Genomic DNA, 21,060 nt, shown 5'->3' with positions numbered 1-21,060 from the left:
TGCTTTATATTAGGAAGAAATGTTTTAGTTACCTACAGAAAAATGTTGATCTGAAATATTTATTTAAAAATGTTTAGATAAATAATTTCATGTCTAACATTAAAGCACATGGAACAGTTTGATATTTTACAATTTTTTAATCAAATTGTATCCATTTTCTTGCCAAACAAATAAAGAAAACTGAAAAGTAATGGATGTACTTTGTTCAAATTTTTAAAAAATAAAAATGATGTAGCAAACACCCATTTGATGAAACACTGAAAGTATTCATAAGAGAAAGTGAAGAGAATGAAAAATGGCACTGGGAGAAGAAGAAAGAGAGGAACTGAAAATAATGAATGATAGTGATGTAAACAAATAAATAAAACGCACCAGGAGATCATCCATTACATTACTTTATTTATTATTGACATTTTTATATGTTATTTTGACATTCAATATTTTATTGCAAACTTGCCACTTTTGGCAACCAGCTAGTTCAAAAAGAGTATTGATTGTATTTAATGTCAATTAATGAGCAAAATTGTGGTTCATTATTTTCTGTGGTATAATAATTTCATTTTTGTCTTACTCACTATACAATTTGAACAGATAATAAACAATATTCTTTTACTTAGCCTTCATTAATTAAAAAATTACAAGATTAAATATTTAATAAAAAATTTAAACAGTTTGATTTTCTTTGGAACAATGAGAAGCATTGTTAAAAATTATGACAAAAAAGATTTTAAAAAACATCAAAATTGCACAATTGCAAAACAAACATTTAAATTTTTTAAAAAAAGTCATTTTATTCAACATTCAAAATCATTTCTGTACAATAGTATTTACGAAATTATTGAGAAAAAATGTAAAAATCTCACTTAATTTAAATTAAAAAAAAAAATTGTTTCTAGATATATATTTTTCCCCTCCAAAAATATATTTTTGCAATATTTGGTAGCTATAATTCAAACAATCCGATGTATAATGTGCCAAAAGAAACATATTCTCCTTTATTAAAAATAAAGATTTTGTTGCACACAATAGAAATTTACTCATAGGAATATTTTGCCCATACACATCTTTTGGTAATATTCGTCTAAAGAACAAAAAAAAAAAAAAGATGCAGGGTAAACAAACTTTTTGGAACCATGATAGAATGAAAGAATCTTTGATAAACATGTTTTATATATCAAGCAATTTACAGATAATGCAAACCTATAAACATTCCTTTAAAAAAAAAATCTAATAAGCTAATTTATTTGATAATAAGTACGTTTCATTTCATACTACCTTGCTATTTGATCAATAAAACAGCAAGTAACAATTTTTCTGATGGTGTCCACTGTTTCATCATCTGGAGGACTTAGTCTCATATCTTCAACTATTGCTGCATCTGGGAAGGCTCGGTTCACTGAAAATTATGATAAATATTATTATACATAGACCATGAATAACTCATTTAAAAAAATCTCACAACAAGCAAAGACCATCATTTAAACGACTATTCAGAATAATTTAAAACCAGATCATTGCAAAAACAATTTATCAAATGAGGAAAAGCCAAGTCAAGCTGTTAGCTATATTAATATCATATTTTGAAAAAACACTAAGACTATTTTGGGATGGACTTCGTAATGTTGATTCATGATTAGATTATTAGTATGATACTTGAAAAGGCACTCTGTCCATATCTAAGCAACACTAGACAAGTGAGAGAATATTTGGATCCACAATCTTCAGTAGAATCAGGTTTCAAATCTGGAACTTTCTGATCCTAGAGCCGAGATGTTAACTCCAGATCTTTGTGACCTGGCCAAAATGAGGATGTTTCCTTATCATAAAAAAATGGACTAACAGATTCATCTTAATGCTATATAAAATATCAACCTGGGAACCAGAGTAGAAAATGGACGAGTTTCCACATTAGATAATCACGAGTGATATTGTTTCATTTTCAGTAACTAAGACTACGATTGTTTATTCTTGGACTTTTTAGATGGGGAAAAAAATAACTGAAATTTAAATTTCCATGTATTTTCCTAATTTTTATAAAATTTTTCAAATTCCCTGAATTTTTCCGTTTTTTTTTTTTTTTTTGCTGATTTTTAAATTTCCTGTGTTTTCCTGGTGGCAAGCCAATCCTATGCATTGGAAACGGCTTGGAATTATCAAAAAGTCTTCCCAAAGCACTAAAACATATGTTTGAGTTTAAAATTTAAAGGGTAATACGCCGCAAAGAGTTAAGAGAACATTTGTATTAGCTACAAAGTGCATTCTGCTCTAACATTCTGCATTCTATTTCAAATAGAGTGTTAAAAAATAAACACACAATTCATTACTTTACAAACAAAATATTTGTCATTACTTTCTTTAAGAAGCTGCATAGACATTTTGTGTATTTCAACCATGGCTTTATGTCGAATTCCATTACGTATGCAAAACTTCACACCATTCTTAGAATTTTCATATAGCGCTACAGCTCGTAGAAGAACCATCACATCCCCTAATTGTGCTGAATTTCCCTACAAAAGAAAAGAAACATATTAAAAATCAACAAATCAGAATGTTGCAGTAATTTTTTTATCGGTACAGAAAGTTTACATACTGTGCCAATTCTTTTAATGCCTTCCTTGGTCACTTTCACAACTTCTTCCTACAAAACAATAAAAAAAAAATGAATAACATTTTTGAATTGTCAATTCAAAACTTTTATTTTATATTTATTTTTAATTTAATAAAATATTACTTCATATATGAAGTCATAGCATAAGACTTAGAAATAAAATTTAATTGGTCCATTATAGCAGAAGCAGATTAAACCCCAAAAGGAAAAGCAAATTTTCTTACTGCATTTTCCAAAACCAGATTTTTTTTAAAATTTTTTTTTAGTGATTTTAGTTCAAATTTTCTATGAGTAATTTTTAGTAGCAAATTTCAACAAATAAAAACAGCAAAAGATTTCATCGCTGTTATGAGAACAGGTTTCATTATCTTGTATATAAAAAAATTCAATATTAAAATTTGATAATAATTTCATACATGATTTTTAGAGTATTAGAGCAACAGGAGTATGCAAAAATCAGTTGGTCTTCTTTTTTCAAATTCAAGTTTAAGGTCATATTTAACATCTTAGATTCATTCACAATGTTGTAACTATGATGGAAAACAATTTTTTTATATTAAATTTTCAGATATCTTGATGTTTTTATATAACGATAGTTATTAAACACATACGTTTGCAATAAAATGAACACAGATTAAAATGTGATGAAAATAATAATGATGAAATAGCCCTCAGGTTTGCAGCATAAAGCAAAAGCATAGAAAATGCTTGAAACAACAAAAATAATATTGAGCAAAAAATCCTACTCCATCATTTGTCTCCATTGTAGTTGAAGAAGTTAGAAATAAATCTGGAACAGTCAGGGCACACACGATGGCAGCAATGTATTGCACACATTTATTTTTATATGCTAGTAGCAACATTTTTGCATATCGTGGACTGAGAGGGAAACGTGACATAGCTTTGCCAAGGGGAGTCACTTTGGCTGAATATTCCCCTGGAAACAAACAAAGACGGACAATTTACATGTAAGTGCATAATATAAAGGAAAAAATTATAAATAAAATCTTTTGCATTAAAGATAGTTTGAAAATGTAAGTGAAAATTACTGCAATTAACATAGAGTTAAGCAGTTTAACCCACTAATCTACAATTTACTTATTAGAGTACATTCAAAAAGACTATTTTTAAAAACACATTGATTAAGATAAGTCAAGTTAAATTTCATCCATAATTTTGTAGATGTTTTTTAATGATCAAGAAATCAATGAATAGAAGCGAAATAAAAAATCACAAAAAAAAAAAAAATTTTTTTTCATAGAGAAACTTTAAAGATTAAAACAAAACCAAATAAAAGTGATTGAAAATATCTTTTTCCATAAAATTAATCAACTGTAACTTTGCTTTTTCAGCATATCAAACAAAATGTGTAGCAGATTGCAACGATTTACAACTCTCAATAATTGAGTTGTGCCGGCATCTGGCTTCATAGAGTGTAATATTTGTAATTTTAACTATCACATGAAATACAAGTAGATAAAATAAATGCTTGCTCAGCTAAATTTAAGGAACATTCACATATGAAGCAATATAAGATCTAAATATTTTCTTACTATTCTCTTTTTCTTTTTTGCCTTATTGTGCTAGATGCATCACTCACTCCCTGGTCATGGTTTTAACAAAAAACTTTTAAGAACATCTAAAATTCGAACTTTTTTCTTAATCATTTAGATGCAAAATTTGGATATGATTCCAAGTTTATCGTCTGCTAATTTTCATAGAAAACATATATATATATATAATGTTTTTTTTAATGGTAATGGTACATACAATTTGATTCATATTTATGCAATAATTAATTAATAATTAAAAATTGAAAACCTCTGGTCAAGAAAAAGATCAAATATATTTTTTTGGTTGAAGCTTATACTTGACTAGGAAGAAATATGATCATATTTTTAATGAAACCAGCTATATAATTTTATTTATTTAAAAATATCATAAATATATACAAAAAAATGCTAGATCTAATACCTTTAAACTAGAGAAAGTAAGTAATGCATTTTGGATTAATAAAAATGTCATTAATTTATTCAAAAGAATTAAATGTTTGTTTATAAATTCTAATACTACAAAATGTATTGGAAAAAAATTGTATGCAAAACGTTTTTGAACATAGAACATAAAATTGCCTTACATTTTTCGAGATCTTTATATAGATTTTCTTTTGCTAAATTTTGCAAAGCTCCCAAGATTACCAACCGTTTTTCAGCTGCCTAAAATACAGAAGAAAAAAAAATACTTATTATAAAAGCAATAAATTATAATCTAATACCCTTTCGGTTCATCAATATCAAAAGTAAAAGCTATAAATATTGACCATTTTCCTAACTTCATAGTTTTTCTGTGTGTTGGAAATTATAACTATGTCAAGGGTTTCCTATGGATAGCATATGAATGCAGCCATGTAATGAAGGTCAGCCAAGGGAGGTAGGAAGGATAAAGGAAGTGGTACTTTGATACCATTTACACTTTCTGAACCATTCAAATAATTAAGGATAAAATCATCATCATAATAATAATCAAGTATAAGTGGCCACATCTATGTCTGTTATGTTATTTGTATTTTATTAAAGAAACTGCACAAAAAATGGGAAGACAGTGCAATATAGTATATTTGTGTGATTTGACTTAATTGGAACTTGCATCAGATTGCTGTTAACATTTTGCCCAGTTTAGTGTTACAGTTAGAACAGACAATGCATTAATGGTGCCCAGGTAACATGTCCTGGGCACAATTAATGGATGATCCATTAATGGTGAATTAACGAACTACTTTTTTTCAACTCTATAATAAAAAAATACTATTAGAATGAATAAAAAAAATTCAATCTCACTATTCTCATGAATCTCCTCGTTTTGGGTCTCCGCAAATAAAAAAAAAAAGACAGAGGAATTGAAACACAGAAAAAGCAAATAAATTTTAGTATGCCATGTTAACACCTAAATTGTAGATTGTTAACCAAACTCTAGAAGAAATCCATCAATGGAAAGTTTCTTTGTATTCCCATGAGCATTGAGATAATCAAATGAAATTTATTTATGGTTTAATAATCAGGATTGAGACATATTCATCACAGAGTTGACAAATTGTTGGTCTAACTATTTGTGAGTATGTAAACATTGTAAATAAAAAAAAGAAAAGAAACACAGTAAGCTAAATAAATAGAATTTCGCATACGGTCATAAAAATTGCAGGTATGAACCAAAATTGTATACATGTGTCGAATGTTGGTTGCAACGGAAGAAAAGTGGACGTCCAAAATCCATTATTATTTTTAATTTTCATTATTTTTACAATATCAAAATTATACCATGGTAGTTTGAAAAAAAATCGAGGAAAAAAAGGTTGCAATGATTTTTTTTTTAACATCTTAAAATCTTAGATTTTAAATTATAAAGAAAAGAACTTTCTGCTAAAATTGCTTCCAATTTTCCAACCCTCTCTAGAGTTGCTCTTGGAAGCAAAATGCAGTGGCATAGCAAAAGAAGAAGGAAAATATAGATCCCTAATCCCCAAGCATTTATCTTAACAATTGGAGACAAAATGCTAAAATAGTTGTCACACTTTTCAAACACAAATATAAAGAGGGGTGGAAAAAATAATACATTATTTGAGTTGCTAATTATACTAACTTAACCACAGATAAAAAATAAAGGCAAAAAAAATCCCATTATGGCTTGGAAATAACTTACTTTTCACTACAGCAAGAAATAAAAAGTGAAAATTGCTCCTCTATATTCAAACGAAATTATTTTATGTTTTTATACTGAAATTGTTCAAAATAATTCTTGGCTCTCAAGATTGGTGAAAATAATAGGTTGAATTTATTTGTTACTGATCATATTTTTTTCCATCAGTTTTTTATGTTTATTTATGTATTATTTGTAGTTCATAAAATTTTGTTTTTTATAAGCATTCCATCATTTATTATCTTTATTAAAAAATAATTTATATGATTTATATATGAATTCTTTTCTTTTTAATTCAGGGTATAATAAATTTTTGAATAACAATTTATTCATAAATAATGAAATCAATTTTAAGTTAGATTTCTTAATCAATTTTAGAAACTGAAAAGAAAACCATTTTATGGCATTTTTTATACATATAAAGCAATTATTCATTTCTGAGTTAGAGCTATTTTTCTTAGTTGAGTGATTTTCCTTTTCTCCCCCCCTTCCTCCCGAATTCAGAAGGGGGGAAAATTAAATCAGGCAAAACTCTATTTAGGATTATGCCTCTTTTAACATACGTATATGCAGCTATCTATGACAATTGAAAGGCAAATAATAAGAAGAAATAAAGTTATGAAAACTAATAAAAATAATTATTTTGTTTACACCATATGACATAAGACAATATGGAAATAAACGATCAACTATCTAAAGCATTATTTTGTGATTTTGACTTTTAATGTAACTTTTTCAATTATCAGTCTTTCTATTTAACTGTCTATACAATGTTATACCCAAGCATTTTAATTGTTTCAATAATTTAAAATAAATAAATTATGGATTCCTTTCAACAATATTTTGCGATTTTGACTTTGTGTCTAACACACAATGCATTAATGATACTAAATTATTATAAAATAAGCAATACAAGATCAATTATAGTTTTGTATATTTCTATGCAACTTGAAATTTAAAAAAAAATATGGATTACTTCTAATTTTTGAACAAAAAAAGGGAGGGAATGGAATAAATTTGAATAAAGAAAGAATTAATGATAAAATAAATGTTCACTAAAATTAAAGTACAACAAAAATGAAATTTTTACTTCCTCAAATTAATGATAATAATAATATTATTAAATATTCAATTCAAAACCATACCTTTAAGGATTCTTTATCAGGAGGAGAAGGAAAAGGAAATTCCACAACTCTATCAATTCCCAAAGCCTGAAAAAAGAGAAAACAGTTAGACAGCCAATTATCCATTATCAATATTCTCTATATGCTATTTATTTTCTGTTATTCTATATATATGTTGCTTAATATCTTTGAGATTTACATATTGACTAATGACAGCTTGAGCATTGTTATCCTGTGTGTTACCTCACAATAGTCAGAATAAATGAGGAGTTACTGAGTACTGAGTTGGATACTTTATATGACAACCTTTATATTTGTCAAAAGAAATTTGAATCATTTCATTAACAGCCAATCAGCAGAAATAATATTTATTTAAAATTTACACTTTCAAACTTAGGTATTGCAATGTACTATTTGCAACGGTATTACAATGTTCTTCCTTATTTTGACATTCACAAATTTTCCAAAAAAAATTTAGAAAAAAAAAAAAAAAAAACAGTCTTTAAAAGAAAAACATGAGCAATAGTGCTATACTAAATCTTTCTTCTCCCAATTAATAAGCAAAGCAAAGGAAAAAAAAAATCCCTAAAAGTGTATTTTACTTATCACATCAAAATTCTTTTACTTAAGAAACTTAAAAATTAAATTTCATTGTTCTATCAAGTGCAAGTGCTTTCATCTCAAAGCCAATTTAATAAATGTTTAATAAAACAATAATAATTAGATTATAGATTTGATGCAGGTTTTATTAATAAAGAAACTGTGATTCAGTAATCACTAATTTTTAATAAACATCTCATAAAAATTTTATTTTAATTTAAATTTTCATTCTTATTTTACTTGCATTCCTTCCTTTAATTGGCATATATATATATATATAATTGCCTGTAGAAATCTGTAATGCTGTTTTAAAATCTAACTATTCAGTTTTTTTTTTTTTTAATTTTTAACGCTTGCAAATAAAATTAAGCATGAAAAATAATTAGTCAAGGAATCATAACTTTCACATTTTATTTTTTATGCTGGATTGTAACAAAGATCAATGAGGTAAGATCATAATTTTCATAATATTATCGCTTTATGGGATAGATGGAAATTATTTCTTTCTCTCCTTCTACTAAGCAATTTTTTTTCAATACATTTTTTTATTTTCTGTCAGCAGATTTCTATTTGTTTTAATCCGATTTTATTATCAGTTTGAATATTTGTGAACATTATATATAGACAAGATCCCATTGCAAGAAAACACAGGCTAGAAAGGTAAAGAGAGATCATTGCAAATTGGAGGGTAGGGCAAAACCAAGAGATATTAAACAGAATTCATTCTGCAGATAATGTTTTACATTTTGAATTATTAATAGGAGCATTGTCAAATGACAAAGGATGTTTTACAATAATATTTTTAATTCATTGCATTCCAGATTTTTATTATTATTGGATATTAATATTACTATACAAGTAAGGTGTACTTTGTATGTAATTATATGCAACTGTGTTTGCATATAATTGTATATTCATTGTATTGGTATACATTTTTCTTCACACAGAAGTATGCTTAAAATTTAATTATTATCATTTTTACTATTGCACTTTTTAAAGCTTTTTCTGGTAAATGATAGAAAAAACTGTGCTTTGCTACTACAAACACAAAGCAAAAGAAAAGCATAAGTGAGGAGAATTGCAGTCCTCCAAGAAGTCCCTTCGCCCTTCTAAAAAATGAGTAACAACATGTTATTTTCCCCAGTGTTTCTTAAACATTAAAAATAAAATAATGCAAGATTATTGATGGACTTAAATACTGCAAACAAAATTAAATAAATTAGTAACAATAATTATATGTAAACATAATTTTGCAAATACATGGCCAAAAAGCAAAGACTTTTGAAATTTTAAAATTTATTTATTTTACACGGAAAGCATATTATGTACAAAGAAGAAGTAATATGGCAATACATCAATCTAAATTGTGACACAAGCTCAAAAAAGAGAGAAATTTCTCCCTTCAGTGATTATACTATGAGATTCTGATGGGGATTTTCTTTCCTAAGTCAACATATGTCAAAGAAATCCTTATCAGAAACTCATAATAAAAATTATTTTCACTTTCCTATTATATCATGATGCAGACAGATGTGTCATCTTATCGCTACTCTCTTCAATACAACAAAATTATATTATATATATATATACACACATACAGTGCACGAAAAAATTATAAGGACACGCGAAAAATCGCCAAATCTAGAAGCCTTGTTTACAGAATAGTATGCAAATTTTTGCAGCAAAAATAGAAGTAAAACTAAAATATTTTATGCGTAAAGTAATTAAAAATTTCAATTTTAAATCTGCTAAAATTTAAATTTTGATTTTTAAACCTAAACGAAAACGGAAAAAAGTATAAGGACATTGCTTTTTCTCCAGTAATTATTTAAAAATTTGCAGATTTGAAAGCATAAAATGACAATTCCGAGTTAAAAGATTCATTTGCGAAAAGAATTTCCCACTCGGTGACTTTTAGTGTGAATTTTTAAACAATGCCCAAAGGAACTCAACTTTCTGACTCTGAAAAAGGAAAAATTGTTGCTTTTCGAGAATGCGGATTAGTGGATGGGAAAAGAATGATTGTAAGGAGAGCTTGCGAGAAAAGAGAAACCGCAAATGAAGTTAGACAAAATTTAAGTTTACCATGCTCAACAAGTACTATTCAAAATGTTTTGATTAAACATCCTCAAGTTTCTTATGGTAAATTAGTGTCACACCCCCCTCTTACAAATCATCATAAGAAAAGAAGAGTTTACTTTGCCAAAAAATACACTTCTCTTGGTCAAAAGTGGGCTGATGTAATTTTTTCGGACGAAAAAAAAGTTCAATTTTGATGGACCTGATGGTTTTCGTTATTTTTGGTATGATCTGCGAAAGACCAAGGAAGTGTTTTCCAGGCGTCAATATGGTGGTGGCTCGGTTATGGTATGGGGCGCTTTTGCGGCAAATGGAACCACTCCAATTGTATTTATCAACCTTAAAATGATTTCAGACAGGTATGTTGATATGTTAGGAGAAAGTTTGCTACCTGAAGCGCCACTAATTACTTCAGGGGACTATATTTTTTAGCAGGATAATGCTTCGATACACGTTTCTACGAGTGCAAAACTCTGGTTTGAAGCTAATTCTGTAAATTTACTTGATTGGCCGGCGAGAAGTCCCGATCTTAATCCAATCGAAAACTTATGGGGACTTCTAGCCCGAGAAGTTTATAAAAACAGCACACAATATCAATGTACACAAGATCTTGTCGTCGCTATCAAAGACGCTTGGAAAAAAATATCTGTACACATTTTAAAAGATCTTTCAGGATGACCTCTCGGCTTATTCAAGTGATTGAAAAAAAAAGGTAGTTTTCTTGATTATTGAAACCTTTTTCTAAGTATTTTACAACATGTCCTTATAATTTTTTCCTTTAATGTTAAATTTTGTAAAATCAATATTTTGAAGCTAAATTATGTTTCTTATGTGGTATAAGTGTTATCACAAAATTATGCAGCAAAAGTAAGAAATATAAAAAGTTCATTTAGGTGAAATGGAAATAAAACATATTTTCATGCAATTACATCTTGTTCTTATACTTTTTTCGTGCACTGTATATATATAGTGTAAAAACATATTTTTGAGCAGTTTCATGGCCGAAGAGAAAAGCTATTTTTGAATCTTTTGAACTTCAATTTACTCCATCCTGGCAGGCATAATTTATGTACAAGCAAGAAGCGACGAATACATCAATCTACAGTGCGGCACAAGAGCAGAGCGAAAGAGACCAAAATATTTCCCCCCTGTGATTTTATACTATGAGATTCTGATAAGTATTTCTTTGACACCTGCCAATTTAGGTAAGGGAAATATAGGTATCTTTTAAAAGAATTTGGTAAGCATGACCGATTTTTATATCTTCACTTGGAGCGTGTGAAAGTGCCGATTAAAGCAGTTTTACAGAACTCATGCAGCATTAATTAAATAAAAAAGTGGGAATTGGATCAGGAAACAAGAACATTTTTAGAATGAAGTTAATGTGGGCAAAATTAAGATGAAAATCTAGAAATTAATTAAGATTTAAATTAGATTTTAAAACATCATCGCACATATATAATACACAATTATGAAAGAAGCTGGGATGTTGTAATTTCATAATGACTTCATACAAGTTAACTACGATTAATAATACGATAATAACTACGATTAATTTGCCAAATACTTACTTTCATCTGAAGTAGAACATCATCCACTGGAATCCTTTGAATTTCAGGTAACAAAAAGTCTGGAAATTCATTTTCAAACACAGCTGAAGAATATAACCTAAAATTTATCATAAAGATAAGAAGAAAGGAAAAATGTCCAATCTCAAAATTTTTGGAATCTTTATTTTGTAAAATTCTAAAAATTATCACAGTTTACAAATACCTCTAGATTTTCTCAAATACTCCCTAAAATGTTAAATATGTATGTTATCCCCTTAAAAATTAAATGTTAGCCCCTTGCATGAATATTACAGATCTTGAGAAAGGTGGACTTATTACCCTCGAAATCAAAACCAAAACGAGGGGAAAGAATGATATGGCAAGTAAGAATGCTTCCCTCTACCAAAATGCACATGTTCTGTCATGGAATGATATATTTTGAGTGACAACTCATGTCACGGAATGATACCTACCAAGATAAAACTCAGTATGAATTTTGGGCAGAATGAAAATCAAAATTTTACACAGATCTACGCTTTCCGTTACAAGACCGCGTTCATTCACCCACATTGTTCTTCATTTATCACATTCAAACTGTTACAAGGACTGGAATCAACATTTGAAATGCATCTATAATTCTGATGACAAAATTACACACCAAATTTTATCTATATAACCATTATGCATTTAGATATGATGTTCGCAAGCATGCAGGCAGGCAGACATCCTGCAGAATAATTTTGATATATATCAACATATTTGCTGCAAATATCATACCTAATTTCATTCATCTAGCTCAAATACACTTTTTTTTTTAGTTAGTTAGTTTAATTTACAGTTAGACATAATTCCAATCTGTGTGTTTTATATACAGGGAATGTCTAAAAGGCAGTGAATCATCCAAATATAGTGGCCATTTACTTATTAATTACAAACCTTTTGCACACTTTATACATGAAAAAATAAAAAGCAAGCTGAAAAAATTTATTTTAAACACAGTTGAAAAATATAACACATGAATTATAAAAAAAATATAAGATTTCTAAAAATACATATTAGGAGAAAAATTAATAAGCTTTAAAATTACTATACCACCATTTTTTTAAAATTTACTAAATTATCAAAATTAGAATCTTTACAGGATTATATAAAAAAAGTATTTTCAGGAACTTTACATGGAGGTTTTTATAAAGGAAAATAAAAATAAAAAAATGCATTTACATTAAAAAAGACTTCACAAAAGAATTTTCTCAGTTAAAAAAAAAAAATCATAGTAAAGTTTGCTTGATTAAAAATATTACAAAAGTACAGTCTCTATTAACTTTCCAAATTCAGACAGCTAATTTCTTTCCATTAAAATTTTTCAACCTTTATTTTGCGACATTCTACAACTTCTCATTTCAGATACACACAAACAAAAACCCTGTCTACAGAGTATTGTATATTTTGTTTATAAAACTGTCCCGGGATTGAACTAAAATATAAGAACAATGATGAAGCATTGTAAAGTTATGCAACTTTTAAGCTTGGAAACAAAAGCCAAATTCTAAGAAAATCTATGATTTCACACTATAACTCCTATAATTTGAAAGAATGTCAAGTTATTGTTTAATTTACAGGTCCAGCCCCAACCAACACATATACTGAAGGATATACTGATCGAGTCATTTATTTTTTATCGAAGTTGTTGGAAAAAGAAGCAATTTAATGATAAAATTCTAGTTTTTTTTTCTTCAAATATTTAAAATAATATTTAAATTATAATTTCCTTCTACAATAAAAAAGTGTTAAAAATATCATTTCTTAAAAAAAAAGTCTCCAAATGCAGTCAAATAACATATTAGCCTTATACTTGTTCAGTTCATTGTGTAAATGAACCATCTCAAAAGTCAAGTCCCATGATATCAAAATGTTCTGTCTTTTAACTTTTGTGATTACTTTTACATTCATCATGTCAGCTACACAGATATTAAACAGAATTTTCTTTAATTCAAGACAATGGAAGAAAATCACTCAATTAAATATAAAAAATCAATTAAAAATTTGAAACCCTTGTGTTTGGATCCGAGATCTACATTTTTACCAATCATAACCCCCTTCCTTATCTGACCAAGTGCGCTCCTCAGTCATCTCGACTACAAAGGTGGGTATTTGCTTTGCAGAGATTCAACATAACATTAAAACATTGCCCTGGTTCTAAAATGCCGCATGCTGATGCCCTGTCACGTTTATTACCAAAATAGACTGAAAAACATTTTTTTAGTACTAATATAATTTTTCTGTTTTATATATCAATATGGGATTAATGACTATAAAATAATAATAATTTATGCTTGATATTATGTACATTTGTTTTAATGTTTTTTTTATTATCATTTTCTTAATATGTTGAATAATTGGTATTCGCAAGGTTAAGAGTATAATGTGCAAAACTGTTTGAAATAGGATTAGTTACAGGAATATAACTTTTTCTATTGTTTGTTATAAATTTTCATTCAGCAGTTTTGGTTATATTTGAAATATTATTTGAGTAATGTTTATCAAGTGAAATCATTTCTTAATTATGTATTAATGTTTACTAAGTGATTATATTCATTATAAATTTGTGTTTATTAGTTGATAAGTGATTATATAGTTATTGAGTATATATTAATGTATATTAACTGATAAGTGAGTTTCTTATTATCAAGATGGTATTTATATTCAATTGTGCATTTCTTATTTTACCTCATTGCTTTCTTAAATGTTTATTAGTTATTCATTCGAGTTAACTTTGCATTTGTGTTTATTTTTATTTGGATAATTTGATGTTATTAGATACGTTTTAAAATCCAATTCATAATTTTAATTCAGAGGTATGTTTATGTTTTCATATAAACATTACTCTTACGTTGGGGGTGTAGTGATTGGATTTTGAAGCGTTAGGAAATAAACGTTCATAGATGGCACTAGACCACTAGCACGAGTGTAATTAAAAGAGTGATGTCATTCGAGTGTTTACTCTTGGAGGAGAAGGAGTTACTGAGCAGAGTAACTCGAACGGATCTGCAATAAATTTGTTAAGTTTTCTATTTGCCTATTTTTTGAAAGCACTCACGAACCAGCCACAACATCTATAATTAGAAATATTTTGGAAATGAAACTAAATCATTTCGGAATTGCAACTAAAAATTATTTCTTATTCAAACTAAAACCAAAAAAGGAACAGAAAAAACACCATAGTATTTAGAGAGCACAAATGCAGATAGTTCTGAAACACAGATGAATGGAGACATAAGTAATAAAAACAAATAGGAAAAAATCAAAATTAAAGCAAAAAAAGAATCCGTCCTGAAGACTTTCTCATGGGTTACCCTCAGGCAGGGATTTAAAAAAAAAAGGATTTTTTTCTGTGAAGGAATGCAGACTAAACAGTCTAATATCGATTCCTCGTGACCCGAAAATCCCCTGAAATTAGGCCTAAGAAATATACCATTTTAACAGAAAAGAAAAACACAAAACAATAAATTAGAAGAATATGTCTACTAATAAGCAAAAATACAATAACAAAAAATAACCATATAATAACACTCAAACCAGTAATGCAAAATACAAAAAAAAAAAAAAAAAAGGAAAGAACATACCAGCAGCAGGCAAAATTTTTTTAACCTGATTGTGTTTTCCTTTTCAAGCTAACGCATTCAAGGTAAAAAAATAATTGGAGGGTCTCAACGCCATCTATTGAGTAATCTAATATGCAACGGAAGGTCTATTTTTATTTTAGGTAAAGGATTAATCCCAAATCATACCTTGTTTTATTAAAAAATTGATATTGCAGTAGTTTCTGAGAAATTCATTATTAGTTAAATTTTTAATGAGGTTATTTGATGCTTCAATATAGGAATTTATGTTATTACAAACCCCTTTAATCCTGTTAAATCGAGAGAAAATTAGATTTTTGAAAATTTTAGAGTTTAGATTAGAATGATAATTACAAAGTTTCGTTATTTTAAAGTTGCATTCATCCCTTTTATTGTAGATACCAACTATTGTTTTATTATTAGCAATTTCGATTTTTAAATGTTTCTGTTAGAATTAAATCCTTTGGATAGCAATTAGTAACAATATTGGTATTGTCTAAGTTTATCAAAAGTAGGTCATCAATATACCTCCGTCCATTTATTAAATTATATTTAATTATTTTTTTCTCATAGTAATGTAGGACAATATTAGCTAAAGCACTTGAGAAAGCTGTTCAAATTGGAATGCCCTTTACTTGTTTACAAAAATTGATTCCGTTAAAAACGTAATTTTCAGTAATATTAAAATTATATAACTTTAGCCAGTTATTTTTAGGAATAACATCTTCATTTAAATATTCGTCATGTATAAAAGTAAATACTATATTTATAATTACTATAATACTATATAATTTCAAATTAATCTTCTCTAAAAATAATTTTCTAATTCCTCAAACTCTAATTTCACAGCAGCATTAATTTTTAAATTGCATGTGCTATTATTTTTCACACAGAATCAAAATGCTGCATCGACAAATTCCTTACAAAAAATATATAAACTTCGAATATATTCTCACAATCTCCTTTCCTACTTTCTGACCCCCTATTCTGTACACTCTGTGTGCTCTTACCATAGATTGAGCAAAGACATCTTGACAAAAATTAAAAATTCGATTAGTTTATTGAAGTTATGAAGAATAAAAAACAAAGAACACAATGATCAAATTATTGCTTTACACACACACACATTTATATATATATATATATATATATATATATATATATATATATATATATATATATATACACACACATTATTTAGAATTTTTTAATCTTTAAAATTCATTTTTATAAATATTATTATGACTTAAAAATGATATTGTCTCAAATTCGAATTAAAATCTACTTAAATGGTAATGTCCAATGAGCTACCACATATTTCTTTTTGTGCGTGTGTGTTTTCCTTCCCATTTTCAATGTATGAAAATTTGCATAATAGGATTGCAGTGATCACCATATTAGATTTCACTGTTTTATTTCTTATTGTTATACTTTTCCTTGCCACTAATTTATATGTAAATAAATACTTTTTCTTCAGTCTTACAGGAAGTGGTGAGGAAGGATGAATTGCTTTCTTTTCTAAATTGAAGCGCAGCTTCCTTTGAATAACTGAAAATAGTTCTTTATATTTCTTACTTTCTCATTATGTGTACATTAAATATTCTTTTATTGTATCAAAAATCTTCAAAACATATTTTATGCTAAATATTTCAAGAATTACTCTTTATAATTACTCTTTTAAGTAAAATCCTTTTTTTAAATTATCTTCAAGCAGAATTCAGATGAACATATGTTTCATGCTCAAATAAGATATTTAGAATTTTCTCTGTAATACAGCACTGTAAATAAAAACTACCTATAGCAGTGTCCTCCTTCTGTACGCCCACAACGTCCAGCTCTCTGATTGGCTGATGCCTTGGAACACCAGACAATTTCAAATTTTGAAATTCCACCACCAGTGTTGTTATACACTTTTGACTTGACCTAAAAAATTATTAAAATTGTTTTTCAATATTGTATATCTCAGCTAATAGATACCAACAAATATACCCATATCTAATTTTGAATAATATCCTAGCATTTAAAAATATAGATATAGTTAAGTTTCTCTCTCTCTCTCTCTTTTTTTTTAATCGATTGCAATTTCACTTTTAGAGAAAAATTAAGTTGTAAATGAAACAAAATGAGAAGAATAGTGGATGCACCAAATAATATTTATATTTCACAGATTCTTTTAAAAAAATTGCTGAAAACTAATTGCTTTCATATGATATTAATAAACTTTCAAAAATAAGATAAAATTTAATGCATGCTGAGATTTTGTTACATTGGTGGTATAAGAGGTAAATAAATAAACAATTTATCATATTTAACAAGAATGCACAAAATGTTAAATTATGAAAACTTATTCAAATAACAAGTTATGGAGATTTATCAAAAGTAAACATGAAATATATTATGAAGAATCAACTTAAGGAATATTACTCTAAATACACTTATGAAAGGTAAAGTAAAATAACTTAAGGAAGGTCATGCAAAGTGAACTGAAATTAATTAAGCAAGATGAACTTCTTGAAAGTTACAGAAATTGTACATGGATTTGCACACAAAGTTAGAAAAATGAATTTACGGAAATGAACACAATGTGATCTTACTGGAGAAATGTGGCATGTATTGACTAAAAGTTACCCAAAGTAAACATATGGAAGACTGCACAAAGTGAACAGATGGAAAGTTTCCCAAGAGTTGTTTATGTTACTGTCTGTCAACCACAAGAATTCTTATTTAAAGGAACATGTTTGGTAGGGAAATCCATTTTGAATAAAAGAAAGCCGTTGGTCATTCATCTTCATCTTTTTCTACAATTATGCATACATTTAAATTCACTTAATTATTTCTTTTAAATTTCATTATTTATTAATTTTTGTTTTTTAAATCTCAGAAAAAAAAACTTTAAAATCAGAAGCAGGTAAAATTCTGCATAATATTGCAATATTTTGTTCCATGGACTATTCATTTGTTATATAGCTAGTAATGAAATTAAAAATGAACAGTCATTTTCCAATCTTATACAGGATGCATTGTGAAATTTCATCTTAAAACACTATTGGCATTTTTTTAAACACCTTTACAGAAGAATAAAACTGAACATTAACATAGTATTTTGAATATAAAACTAAGTATTATAGTGAAATGATTTAAATTGGGTATCAACTAAGTATGTATTCAGTTTTGATAAAATATAAGCTACCATCAGTAATTACTGCATATTTTTCACCAGAATTGCATTTAAATTATTTTATCATACTGCAGTTAGTAATAGCATAAAAACATTATTCCATTAATATTCCAATTTCTTAAAAAATGGTATGAACAAAAAACAAAGCTTGGATTTAAAAAAAATAATGCCATTTTATTATATATGTAAAATGAAAAATAAAAATGTTTCTTTTTTGAAATTATTCCCAAAATTTTTCAAAGTTCATTCTTTTTTATTATTATTATTAAAACAGTAATAACTTTTCATTAGAACTATTAGAAATGAACTTTTTAGAAATAGAAAGTCTCTGGCTTATTGAACAAGTGAATTTTCTTCATATTCAACTTCTGAATTTTACATTTATAAAGACTTCAAAAAATCAAATTCTAATTTTCTTTACATCATTAACAGAAATTTTCTTCAAATTCCAGTTATTTCTTTAGCCATCAAATTCTCCAAAAATATGTAAGATTTTAAAACAGCTGATGTTGGTGAAATTCTAAATTCTTTAGTTTACTATATAGATTCCACCAGATTACTTTACTTGCTCAAATATGTTATTTCATTCAAATTTTTCATTTCAGTATCTTTACCAATGCTGAATCCTCATTTAGCAGCTGCTTGTTCATGAGAAATGAAAGTAATTTTCAAAGCTCATCATAGTTTTGTAAATTTATTGTCATCAAAAAACTCATCCAATCTTCTTTTTCTAACATTAATATTCTTGAAATCAAGTAAAGGTTTTGGTTGTAATAATCCAAGAAATAAATCTATGTACTTTATAAGAACAGCATCACAGTGGTCTTATCTTTTAACCTTTTGTGTATTCAAAATAAATTCATCATAAGGTAACCAGCTTCTATAAAGATCATAGTAAATGAAGACATTTGGCGAGAAGAGTTCTTGTGACAGATAAACAAAAAGTATTGTAATTAAAACAGTCTTTAGAAGTAATAGTTGTATATTCTTTACTTGTGCATATCTGACAATTAAAGACATTGCATCACTATACAGTATTTCACTCAATGGAACATAGTTTTACAAAATATCCTAGTAAAACTGAACCACATTAATTAAACAACTGTTAACATATGTAAGAATATTATTGATATATCAAAATATATATAATTATACCTTGCCAGAATCAACAACATATTTGAGGCCAGGAATAGTTATAGATGTTTCAGCAACATTTGTAGCAACAACACACAAACGTGAGCCTTCAGGGGGTGGTTTGAATACCTGAATTTAAGGGATAATGTGAATTAATAAATAGTAATAAACTTACATTTATATATAAAGAAATATTGTGACTACCACCATCTTTTAATATCAAGTCATCGCTTATCTGAGGTACATAAATACTATAAATTGTGGATTCTCTACAGGATTGGATAGTGCACCAATCACAGAAAATCCGAAAAAGGACAAAAATCAATATAAAAATATTTCTAAATGATTTTCATTTAGAATGGTGGTGTACACATACAATTATAATTTAACAAACAAAATATTTCTCTACTTACAACTAAGTTGGCTTATTTTTATACAAAAAAATATCAATCATTTGTCACATTTTGTAATATTAAAATGCCTCTTTCTTATTTGTGACTAATTTTCTTGATGATCAGCTGGTTCCTAGGGAATATTATTGCATTTGGTTCCAATCAAATCTATTTTGCATAAGTTTATGTTCCTGATTCCTCAGCAATGCAGTTTTAAGCCTTAACTGTGACAGAATTTAAAATCATATTATTTAAAAAACCTTACACATGTTCCTGTGCATGGCATTATGTAATAAAGTCCCATGATATTATAATGCCATAAAAACATGATATCATATAGTACAAATAATTCATCCTCTAATTGCAAGCTGTCTTTTGTAGTATTGGAATATCATTTTTGATTCCTTGACTGTAAGATAATAATTAATTAATAATATAATTAATAAGATCTTCCTTCTTTAACTTCCAACAAAGGAAGAATACATCCAACATTCATGATTCAATATTTGATTCAAACAATGGAAGTGATCTGAATTTTATTGCAATAATAAAAGTTATTGTTGAATATTATGCAAAAAAAAAAAAATTAACTTTTTAAAATTTAGGAAAATATTTGCACAGTTAAATTGCTATAATTACAAGATAACTTTTAACTTTAAAAACGATGCAAAAATTTAGATTTGTGTAATAATATTTTTTAAAGTTATTGATGAAGAGCACCAAGTCTTGCTTAAATTTTAATTAATTAAAATTTTTTAATAAAACAGCTCCAAGATACAACTTGGTACAAAAGTATATTTGTACCAAGTTTAATAGCTGTACATCAGACAATCTGGCTTGTAGAGTGCTAGACATACACATTCTTCTTTATTAGAAGAAAAGATGGAGATTAGAGATGTTTTAACAACATTTCGGAATTAACAACCACAGATTGAGTTTGCTGCATTATACTTTTAACTTCATAATTCTTTTCTAATTCTTATAAATATTATAATTGCATTGACTATTTTGTCTTTAATCTGTTCAAATACTTCTAAAAGCAGTGACAGTTCATGCATTGTAACCATGGAAATGTAGCATTT

At 27.3% G+C, this 21,060-nt stretch overlaps 1 protein-coding gene across 1 annotated transcript in view; it reads right to left on the bottom strand.

Annotated features, from left to right (window-relative positions):
- Positions 1–21,060, bottom strand: part of LOC129959952 (probable ATP-dependent RNA helicase DHX37) — a 53,848-nt gene that overhangs the window by 12,154 nt on the left and 20,634 nt on the right. The window contains exons 12-20 of the mRNA XM_056072876.1: positions 19,608–19,715; positions 17,070–17,197; positions 11,676–11,772; positions 7,447–7,512; positions 4,746–4,824; positions 3,355–3,545; positions 2,591–2,638; positions 2,351–2,507; positions 1,276–1,396 (exon numbers count right to left, since the gene is read on the bottom strand). Coding sequence (XP_055928851.1) covers positions 1,276–1,396; positions 2,351–2,507; positions 2,591–2,638; positions 3,355–3,545; positions 4,746–4,824; positions 7,447–7,512; positions 11,676–11,772; positions 17,070–17,197; positions 19,608–19,715 — 995 coding nt within the window. The remainder of the gene's footprint in view (positions 1–1,275; positions 1,397–2,350; positions 2,508–2,590; positions 2,639–3,354; positions 3,546–4,745; positions 4,825–7,446; positions 7,513–11,675; positions 11,773–17,069; positions 17,198–19,607; positions 19,716–21,060) is intronic.

Source organism: Argiope bruennichi, chromosome 2, assembly GCF_947563725.1.
Source record: "Argiope bruennichi chromosome 2, qqArgBrue1.1, whole genome shotgun sequence".
NCBI classification, from domain to species: Eukaryota; Metazoa; Arthropoda; class Arachnida; order Araneae; family Araneidae; genus Argiope; species Argiope bruennichi.
Note: the sequence above shows the minus strand (reverse complement) of the source record. Positions and strands in the feature narration are given on the sequence as shown.